This window comes from Nelumbo lutea, chromosome 5 (assembly GCF_056320005.1).
Source record: "Nelumbo lutea isolate HS-2025 chromosome 5, American lotus-T2T, whole genome shotgun sequence".
In the NCBI taxonomy this organism is placed as follows: Eukaryota; Viridiplantae; Streptophyta; class Magnoliopsida; order Proteales; family Nelumbonaceae; genus Nelumbo; species Nelumbo lutea.
In genome coordinates this window covers 41132802-41143865 of record NC_142688.1, presented here as the reverse complement: position 1 = coordinate 41143865, position 11064 = coordinate 41132802, and the positions used below count along the sequence as shown (strand labels likewise).

Here is an 11064-nt window from a genome sequence, read left to right as displayed (position 1 = left end):
ACAGCCCAGACTCTTGCTGAATTAACTTTTGAGATAGATTTGAGTTCCAACTTAACTTCAGTTGGCAGGTCAAGCGTCGCATAGGATAAGTCATAAGTGGATAACGAACCAATTCGGAATTCAGTCATCAAATGGTCCCTTAATTCAATGATTTAAATGTAAGCTTTTGTATGTTCTTCTTTTGATAGGCCTAAAATGAAAGCAATTATAATTGATTTTGTGTTTGGAATTGCATCACTTTTAGAAACTTATAGATTTATACTGTAAATGAGGGGAACCAACCCATCATTTTGGGGGATTTTTTTAGTAAATTTGAAATGGTTATTTGTTGACATCCCATATATGCACAAAAAGTAAATTTTGAGAAAATAGAAATAAAAATGGTTGCTCCAAAACTGTGTGATTTCATGAGTGAAAAAGGTTGGCTGGAGATCTACTTAGCTTTCATGTCCATCTCAGGTGTTTCCTCCGGTTAAACACCAAGGGAGGTGTTTGGCAATAGGCATGATTCTGTTTTTTAAAACAAAAATACTTGCTATATCATTAAAAATGTTCTCTTTTTTTTCTGATTGAATACCCATTTGTAATATATTATGATAATAAGACCATTTAGAGTCAATTTCATCTACATTCTGCATCCACCAACAGAGCTTTTGGAGTGTCTAAACATGGATCCCCACCAAATCTTTTCGTTGATAGAGGAAGAGAGCAGTGCCTCTTTCCTAAACAAGCCTGAAAAACATGGAGTAGCAAAAAAACCATGGATTATATCTTTTATTTAAGCAAAAACAATTGGAAGCTACTGAAGAAATAATAACGTAAATTAAAACTGGGTTTCTAAAGAAGCAAATTCTACAAATAGTAATAGACATCATTGAGGAAATTGAGTGAAATCATAAATTAAAATCAAAAGAAAAGGTTAGGGGGTAATCTCTAATATGTATGATTTTGTTTCTTTTAGTGCAAAAAAAAAAGAATATACATATTGGTGAAAACCCCATAAGATTTTTATATCAAATGCTAAGCAAAAAGTTATCAAAAGAAATTATTCCAAATTTGGAAGAGAGAGAGAGAAAGAGAGAGAGAGATCACCTTCTCAACAACTGCTCTGGAATTAGAGGAGTGACACCTTCCAAAAGCATAGCTTTTACAATCACCAGAAGGGTTTCCAAAGCTTGCAAATAGAATCTTTGAAATGGTCCTTCCATGAGGACATTCAAGTTGAACTTTTGGTTTCCTTCGAGGGTGTGCTTGATTCTGTCTACCTAACCATGAAACCACCGGTGGCAAATGGGATTCCAACACGTGTCCACATACTTTAGAGATTGTAATAGTCTCCAATGTGATCTTCAGAGGGTTCCCACCAAATTCTTCGAATAGGACCAGGAGGTTCCCTGAATTCTTGATAAATGATCGAGGCACATGGTACCTGAGGAATGAGAGATGGAATCTTAGTGGTGGAGGAAAAAATTATTACAGACTAGGGAAAATAGAAAAAAAAAAAGCCAAAATAAATATCTAAAAAGCAAGTCCAGAGTTACAACTTACAATGTCTGTGAAGGGTCTGCTTTGTCTGGGTAAAATGAGACCCAATAACGGCCAATGCTTTGGCCATTAACCCAAGCTTCGCCTTTCCCCATTGAGCTCAGGTTTAAAACAACTGGGTCATTTCCAATTGGTGCATCAAATGTTGTCTGTCAATTTTTTGAATGAAATTAAAACTGGTTACTATTAATAAAATTCTCAGAAAATGGGTTTTAGCAGAAAGTAAAATCTACCCAAAACTTTTCATCAATAGGGATTTTTGAAAGCTCTCCATTAAAGTATTCACTAGTAAGCCTATATTAGCAAACATGATTATGGTATTTTCATCCAGTATTTTTCTATGATGGATAATTAAAATACAACAGTTAGACTTAAATTCATAAATCATACCATATACCTTATACCATGTAAGAGGTTGTTGATGGGAGATTGTGAGATTGTTCCATTGAATTTTAGCCAATCCTTGATCTCCATATGCTTTAAGCTTTTCCCCAGATAGTCCTACCTGTATGACATTAAATTTGGAAACATGAGCATTGGAAAATAAAAAAAAAAACTTGTGCATTTGCTTTTTCCTTCTTTAAGACAACAATATTCTATAGAAAGTTGCAACCTTGCTGATTGTTTCATGCATGGGAAAGCTTTCTACCAAGTTTTCCAAATATTACTGAAATATCAATACTTCATATTACCTGAAAGAAATGAGTCCTACCTGTATGACATTAAATTTGGAAGCATGAGCATTGGAAAATAAAAAAAAAACTTGTGCATTTGCTTTTTCCTTCTTTAAGACAACAATATTCTATAGAAAGTTGCAACCTTGCTGATTGTTTCATCATGGGAAAGCTTTCTACCAAGGTTTCCAAATATTACTGAAATATCAATACTTCATATTACCTGAAAGAAATGAAAGCTTTCAAAACTTCATTTGGAATAAATAATATTAGATATATCATGGAATTAAATATTGTTTTTGGATAGTTTTCATATAAATGTGTTAAATTCATGTATAATTTTACAAAAACCCCAAAATTTCATAAAATATTCTTTATACTAGAATACAGTTATTTCAATTTCATCCACCCTATATGATACTGCATTTTTTTTTTCAAAATTACATAAAATTTTGGCTTAATTGAAAACCTTGACTGCAACATAGAGAAGTGTACATTTTAGTACAAAGACCTTCTCCATTGTACTAAAACACTCCTATTTATAGGTTGAAGAAAAGACCTGGTATCCCCACTGATACTTGGAGAAATCTTGAAACCATTTTCCAGTGCCTTGAATTCTTACCCGACGCAACCCAGCAACTCTACGCTCAAGATATGCTCCTGAATCCTTAATAGGATGAATACAAGTAATTAACTGAATGCTAATTACTGAAAATTGGCATTAAAATAAAAAAATAATCACATATATTTAAATTTGGTGAAGTAATAAAAAGGGGGCAGAGAGAGATTACTGGTAAACCAACCATGACACTTAGTAGTGAAATATTGTTGACCCCATAATTCAATGAGATTGAAATGTTAAGGCTAGATCCTGGATTTTCATGACTTCCATGTGCAGATCCTAGAGAATAGAAAAAAGAGAAAAAAAATCATCTACTGCCTTGAAGGTGTACTGTGAGCATGGCTTTGTGGAATTCTATTTAGTGGTTATTTAAATCAGTTTTCCAAACCAAAACAATTGATTAGATGCATAAATCCATTCATTCCAAATCACAACAAAGATGCATTAAACTATATATTTTGGCCTATAAAATAATTAGAAAACATTTCCATATATTTGTGACATTTGAAGTCTCAACTTATAGTATGTATCCAATAACAGTGAAATTAAATTTTCAGTTTTTTGTAGTGAAAAGCGACTAGGAATTTTTAATACTTACCCGCATATATTCTATTGACAAAAGCATGAATAACATGTCCAAGGGAGTAAACTTGAAGCATATTCCCTTTAGCAGAGGAGTTCTGCTGAAAGCTGCATTATTATTACATTAGAGACTGGATTTAGTAAACAAATATCACTAATCAATATATTCTTAGTCTTTCAAATTTGTAATATAGAATAGTGGGAGCATTTTCAATCCACCACATATGAAATAGGGGGGAGGGAGTAGGGGTGGCAATTTCAAGTATGGGCTAGCCCACTTGATTTTGGCTTGGCCTAAGGACCTTTAGTGCTATGCCCAGTCTATATACCTCCCTGGATTTCCAGATGGGCCAGGCCTTGGCTGTAGGTTTATCGGAAAAGTACGGACAGGCCCAATGCATATTTCTGATTTCCACTGCAGAGTTATAAACATTCCAAATGTCAACAATCCACACTCTATGCATCAATGCCCATCCGTGAATTGGCATCAATTCCGAGCTGGCACCTACCCCAACAGTACTTTGTGCCTACAAATTCTGACCCTGGGCTGAACCGTCATTCTCCCTAGGTTTATTCCAGTTAGGCCTAATTCAGTTGGCACTGAATATACTCAACTACACTCATTTTCTAGTTTTAAGTTTCTTCTCTGTGTGGTTAAACTATGAAAAAGTTGCCAAATATGAATTGGGCTTCAATAGAGAAGTAGGATGTTTATTTCACTCTATCTAGCGAGTAGCATGGATAGAAAGCAATTCTTGAAATTTTTCTGTAAGATTATTTAAATGATTTTTTTGACTTACCTGAAAGTGTACCATAGATAATCAGATGCATCTTTGGTTGTACCCATGTGTTCTAACAATTTAGTTGCTTTCACAGATGTGTCTGAAAAGTTAGGGATAACCTCACTAAATTCTTTCCATTGTTCAGATGACTCAAACTTTTGGCTTAACCATGTTGATCTTGCATTATACTGTGAGCTTACCTGCAGGCATAATGAAGGAAAAAAAAATGACATTACAGATATAAATACAACTACGAGCAAACTTCTTTCTTTCTCTCAGATAAACTTTGCCAATAATTACAAGTTTTCCAATCTAGTTTAATCATTTACACTTGTAGCGAACAAGTTGAAGACCAATTTTCAACATCTCTCCAATTAAAGATAGTTATTCAAAACTTATTTAGTGAAATATCTGTTTTTAATGCAATTGGTAAGACAAGTAAACCAAGTAATTAATTAAAGAAATTTTATTTCCCTCCTAAAACCTTGTCCAAAATTTCAAACTCTCCCTATAATTTTATTGTTAATACTTAATATAAAATAAATTGAAGCTTGTTTTTAAAATCTCCAATAGAAAAGCTAAATTTATTTTAGACTTATTTTGATGATTCAGCATTAAATCATAAAGGAAGTGTAGTTATCTATACTATACTATTTAATTATATATTGGAGGGGGGGGGGGAGGGAGGGAAGGGGGAGAGAGAGAGAGAGAGAGAGAGAGAGAGAGAGAACCTTTGCTGTGTTAAAGACTACATTCTTGCAATCTGGTAGAATACTAATTGATTTTTGAGGAAGTACAAATGATGAATTTTGGAAGTACACTGTAGAAGTATTTTTTATATCATTGTTTACAAGAAAAGCAGAACAACCTCCTGATTTTCCTTGGAAAACATGAGCCTGCAAGGAAGAAATTAACAGTTGTTATCATCCATTCACAAAAAAGAAAATTAAGAGATCTAATAGGAGATCACAGGGCTCTCTACCTAAGTTCTTACCTCTTGTAGTTGGCCTAATGAGAGGTTATTGTATGTTCCCGTGAGCAATTGTTCAGAGCACAGCTTTATTGCTGCATGCAATTCCTTGAGATGACCCCATTTTGGTTGCCTAATCAAACCTACAGATTCCAAGAAAATTAAGTCTTCCCCCTTTTCCTTCTCTCTTTTCTTTGTTTTTATGGTAATCAAAGAAAAATTCAAATTTATTTAAAGAATATATACAAATAATGTGATAAGATCAGAAATGTAAGTCACCCACCATACTCATCAAGAGGAGCTTGATCATAATAACTTGTTGTTGCATAAGCAGAGCTTACTCTCCCAAAATTTGTTCCTCCATGATACTATATTCACTTATTCAGAGTAGTTGCATTGTTAGATACATTCATATTTGCAAAAAATAAGTCAAACTAAATTAAATTAAACTATCTACATTGAGTATCTTGTACCAGTGCAAAATCATGTAGAAGTTAAACAAGCATAAAGCATGGTAGATCTTGGCCCATCTTCCATATTAGAAACAAGGTTCAGACTGAACAATTTTTAGTCTGACCTGGTGTCTCAAAATTGGGTTGGGAATTTTCCAACCAGAACTCCATTGCTGTTCTATTTAAGTTATGTTTGGTTTGAAGGAAAAGATAGGGAAAGGAAGGGAACATAGGGAAATCTATATAAGGTTTGTAAAGGTTTTCCTATATTTCCCTTTCTTTCCCTACTTTTTTCCTTCAAACCAAACACAGCCTTAGAGATCATAAATCCCATGAAAGTATTGATAGAAACAAAGTAAAAAAAAAAAAAAATGCTTGTTAAGATTAAAAATGACATACCATGTAATAATTTACATAGCTTCCCTTTTTTGCAGCAACAAAAAGTGCAACATGAAAAGCAATGTCTTCAGCAGACCTTATGTATGGTTCTCCACCAAATACTTGATAGCTTCATTTTTATTTGGGTGGGGGTGGGGAAGAAAAGAGACTGTTAGTTGGGTCTAAAGCATACAAGCACCCAATTTTATTTGCAATAAGAGCATTAACAAAGGTCACTTTCTATGATGCCGGAAGGGTATGATACCCGAAGAACCCCCCCCCCCCACCCCAATTGGTTACCTTCACTTCTATGAGACCGATTGGTTGGTTATCAATTTTTTAGGTATCATACCTTTTCTATATCATAGCCGGACTCTTAACAAAGAATAATTTTCATGCTTAGACTAGAAACATGATCCTCAAAGAACATGCTAACAGATTGAATACTGAATAGGTGAAAACTTACAAAGATGTCCAATTCTCTGTCCATATTGATGGCTTATTAGGGGAATTTGGTCCTGTAAATGTTTCTCCACACCTCATCCCATTGCATGAATTGATCTGCACACAATAATGAAGTTAACTAGAAAGAATTTATAGCCAACCAAAAGGCAAAAACCATCAAAAAATACTTCAAAGAAGAAAAGCCATGGGTGGAATTAATCCTAGCTAAGACTAAGAGACTTGTAATAAAACTAAGAATTTTGGTTGAAGAAACTGGAGCACTAATACCACTGGATCAGGGGCATCGTCTTGCTTGCACATCACCCATGGAACACCAGTTTGGAGCCCGACCGCCATTTCCGCAGCCCAAAGAACATAAGGTGGCCCTTTCTCATGAAAAACTCTTTCAACATTTCTGTATTCATTCTCAATCTACACAAAAAACCAACCTTAAATCATGGAAGAAGAAGAAGATGAAGAAGAAGGGGCCAAAAGTGTTATCTAGCTTGGGCTTAATTACCTGTGATAGTATGATTGGGCCTCCCTGTGAAAGATACAGCTTCTCTGATTTCATCAATTCTACTATCTTGGTTGTAAAATTTTGCATGTAATACTGTACACATGAATGAGCATACGTGAATCAAAGTGTTCATTTTATGTACCACCACAATATACGTAATATCACATGGATCGGGGTGAACCGGTCTATTAATATCCACAATCGGGTTTGGCAAATCCTGGACCAGTTTCAGCCCGTTCAGGTTGGGCATCTTCAGTTCCAGCTCAACCTGGGAATTGGGTACAGAACATAATACCTTGAAGGGTTCATTATCGGATCGATAGACGATTCCTGGGATGTCATGAAGCCAGAAAGGTAGCCCCCTGCATCACCATAACAATTCCAGTTATCCTTTCCATTTTATATTGATGGCTAAATAGTTAATGTTTACCAACCGGGGAAAGAACCGGTTTGCCGTCGAACCATTCTTGGCCCGACCAGTCAATTTTCCATTTTATTCTCAATCCTCATCTCAACCCAACCGATCTGAATCGAAATTGGGCTTCTTAAATTCGGCCCAGAAGGAAAATATTGGAATTGGTTGAATGGGCCCATTTATTGTGGGTCCCAATGTAAGTGAAACCCATGAACTTTAAAGTATTTATATAAATCACAACACAAAGACTAGAAATCTAGGATCAGTATTAATATACCCATAAGTCCATTCAGCTTCTATGAACGGTCCGATCCTGAGGGTTACATAGAGTCCTCGTGCTTGGATTTCCTTGATGAACCTCACCAGATCATATCTTCCTTGGAAATAATACTGTTACACAGAATACACCATTAATGGCATAAATGAGAGAGAGAGAGAGAGAGAGAGAGAGAGAGAGAACCTGGCCTGGCTGAGGCTCATGTTGGTTCCAGAACACATAGGTTTGTATCACGTCCAGTCCTCCCTCCTTGGCTTTAGATATCAAAGATGGCCACATCTGAAGAAAAGTTTGCAGGAAGGAAATGAAGGAAACAAATGATACTAAGAATGCATACAACTAAGTGTGATCTCCCGAGAACCACCCATATCTTACCTACCCAGAACAATGAAATTTTGGTGATTTATTTCTTCTCTAGATTTTAAATGAATGGGTGACCGATAAATTCCATACACAAGAGGAAGAGAAACTTGTGCACTGATGGAGTACCTTAGGAGTGCTACGAGGATAATGAATCGAGCCGGAGAAGAGAATCTTCCGTTGCCCGTCGATGATGAGTGATCTCCCACCGTAGGTAACATCCCCTCCTCGGACGCTGCCGCCTCCAATCACCACTGCTGCCACCACCACCCAAGATAACCACCAGACCATGTCTAACCCAAAGCCAAACTAACTCTCTTGGCAAGCCAAAATCCTCAACTTCTTGCTCACCATTACTCTCCTTTGATCTCAATTTATATACAAATCTGACCTCATTGCCTCAACTCAGCTCTAAAGCATGAAAGAAACACGTACAACTGGCTTTCTTTATATCACTTTGTAATGTATGAGAATAAACTAATGGAATTTTCCAGTAGAAGAAAGATTTACAGATTTATGGAGCTTACCAATTTGGGAGAATTTGATGATATGAGACATAAATTAGTTTATATAAGGCAATTCAAAGGTTCTATCTCTCATTAAAAAAGTAAAGATAGGAAAGGCTTAGAGCTAGGGGCTAGTTTTAGGAAGTTAGAGAAGAATTGACAGAAAAGGATGGCAGTTGATGAGTAGTGAACTAGTGATGCATATGTCAACTATGCTTTTATGGGTTTAGACCGGCTATAACCATTGAATGCCGACTCAAACCAAGTTGAACAGACTAAACTGAGCTTTTAAAACCTGGGTACTTCCCGGTTCTGAAATCCAACCGGTCTGACTGACCCACCACACCACACTGACTGATCATTTCACTAGATCTTGAGCATTTTCTCCATGAATTCTGCTGGACAACTGCTGAAATTGAAGAGCTAAATGGGTAGTTTCTAATAAAACAATTAAACAATGAAATATTTTAAGCCCAACTTCAGCTTCGCCCTTAAGCCATTAGTCCACAACCTGCTTACTAACTACACAAAATTTATTGCCGAAAAACTTAAACTCTAAGATTTGGTTCAGGTTATGACTTATGGGTCAACTCTGACCCGGACTGACTGGGTGGCACGTGCAAGAGAGAGAGAGAGAGTTAGGAGAGGTGAAATTACTATTTTAGGATGGTCGATAGACGTAAACCCGAAGAAACCATAGGCAATAGGCATAAGTAAAGAATAAAGATGACTTCAATATTGTATGGTGCAATCTCGATGAATGAACAATAACCATAGGGTTAGTCAAACCCGTATATAATTGCGGAGCTTCGGATACCATTATGGATCTGGTGCAACCAGGGGCATTGCGTGACTTCAGATTCCAGTGTATTTCCAACTGAAATTAACATAGTTTATGAAGTGTTTGCGGTGCAAATTTCATTTGCATCGGTATATATACATGTGAACGAAAATTGGTTAAGTGTAAATTCTGTTATTTGTACTTAAATCCTGTTTGGTGAGAAGTGAGATATGTGTTTTTCATCTATGTCAGCACTGCATCAGTCTGTGATGCGGGAAAGGCATGATATCGGAAGAGTTTTGATCAATCAAAACCCGTTTATGAAATTTGATAATTAACATCTGATTGGCTATGGTATTTATAATTTCAGTTGATTCGTCAGAAGTTTTTCGAATATTATATCTTTCCGATATCATAGTTGAGTCCATAGTTTTCAAAACTGGATTGGATTGGACGGTCGGATCAAAAAAACTGGGAATCGGTCACCTGACCGGTTCTATTTTTCCCCAAAGTCATTGATTTTGGTCAGCAAACCGCTGAACCAACCGGTTAATCATTCGAACCATTTGACCCAATAACGGGACCCCTGATCGGTTCGGTCACCAGGTCAGTTTTAAAAACCATGGTTGAACCCAACACCAAATTGATATTTTTTAAGACACCCCTGATTTATGCTTCTAGTAGAGACATTTTATCACTGTTTTAACTCAGAACAGAAAATTGGGCATTAAACTCAAAAAACCTAGGTGCTGCTGATGTGGCAAAATTTCAAGTAAAAACGGCCATGATACCAAACGTCCCCTTTGTCTTATTTGTTTGTGAGAAGTAAAATGATGTTTTCCTCACATTATATAAATTAAGATTAATGGAAGTAGGAAGCAAGATGATAGTTAGTCTCCACTTTGTATGAGAGATAATTAAGGCAGAAGGAAGGTGATGCAAATTTTACATTTTTAAGATGCAAAACGTGCACAGCCAAAAAGTGCAAAATGAGAGACAGAGTACAAAATCTGTATCAGATAAGAGCACAAATCATAATTATAAACAAATTAACAGATGCAAAACTGGATAGCAGAATTTGTATTTGATTCAGATTGGCACGACAAACAATCAGAGCCTGATGACTAGGATGCATTAATAAAAAAAGGATCCATAGTTACTAAAATTAAATTATGCATCAGATCCATAGTTACCTAATTCATTACAAGATCAAGCAACTTTAAATATGGGTAATTAAATTGCTCAAATTTTTCACTGTTATTGAAACCTTCTTTTAAATTTGTTAATTGTAATTACTTTCCATGAACTTTTTGATATAGTTGCAATTAGATTCCCTTTTTAAAATGCCCAAAATACCCATACATTTATTATTGAATTTGGTTTCTACAATAAAAAAGCATAACCCCTTTAATCAAGCTCAAACTGCTCAACCGTCCAAATATCCATTTAATAAAAAAAATCCAAGTATCACAACAAAAGAGAAAAAAACGCCAACAGTCCAAGTGAAAGTAAAACACTAAAATAATACCTGGTAATGCTTTTAATTGCAGAACTTTATAAATTAATGTTGTCGGTTAATTTAACAAATGAACTGAATTAATTATTTCACTCAACAATGGCCAGGGTGGGGCCAGGAAGATTCATTAATGAAGGTCGTGGTGTTTTATCCCAACAACACCTTGTGATCCCCCCATCCCCAAGGACTCCAACTTTGGCTTCGGCTGTATTCGGATCGGATCAAGCAACATTCAAATCT

General features: G+C 35.7%; 1 protein-coding gene across 2 annotated transcripts; it reads right to left on the bottom strand.

Moving 5' to 3' along the window:
• Positions 1–375: 375 nt before the first annotated feature.
• BGAL16 (beta-galactosidase 16) lies at positions 376–8347 on the bottom strand. Of its 2 annotated transcripts, none has more exons than XM_088946168.1 (19): positions 8151–8347; positions 7845–7940; positions 7662–7774; positions 7265–7331; positions 6970–7062; positions 6738–6881; positions 6472–6566; positions 6027–6135; positions 5459–5543; positions 5200–5318; positions 4937–5101; positions 4224–4405; positions 3440–3531; positions 3011–3120; positions 2779–2886; positions 1943–2050; positions 1549–1694; positions 1093–1429; positions 376–732 (listed from the first exon to the last, which is right to left on the bottom strand). In XM_088946168.1, the coding sequence occupies exons 1-19, from the start codon at positions 8310–8312 to the stop codon at positions 622–624; spliced, it is 2442 nt and encodes an 813-aa protein (XP_088802294.1). In that variant the 5' UTR covers positions 8313–8347; the 3' UTR covers positions 376–621. The 2 variants fall into 2 exon arrangements, with proteins under 2 accessions (XP_088802294.1, XP_088802295.1); XM_088946169.1 differs by having other exon boundaries at positions 3023–3120.
• Between the last annotated feature and the right edge of the window lie 2717 nt (positions 8348–11064).

What these genes read in the sequence shown, in the direction of transcription:
- BGAL16 (XM_088946168.1), bottom strand. Translation starts at nt 8,312, where the DNA reads ATGGTCTGGTGGTTATCTTGGGTGGTGGTGGCAGCAGTGGTGATTGGA. An exon ending in TAGTCTTTAACACAGCAAAG is followed by an intron (nt 4,406 to 4,936) that starts GTTCTCTCTCTC and finishes TTATGCCTGCAG; the next exon opens with GTAAGCTCACAGTATAATGC. An exon ending in GCAGACCCTTCACAGACATT is followed by an intron (nt 1,430 to 1,548) that starts GTAAGTTGTAAC and finishes CTCATTCCTCAG; the next exon opens with GTACCATGTGCCTCGATCAT.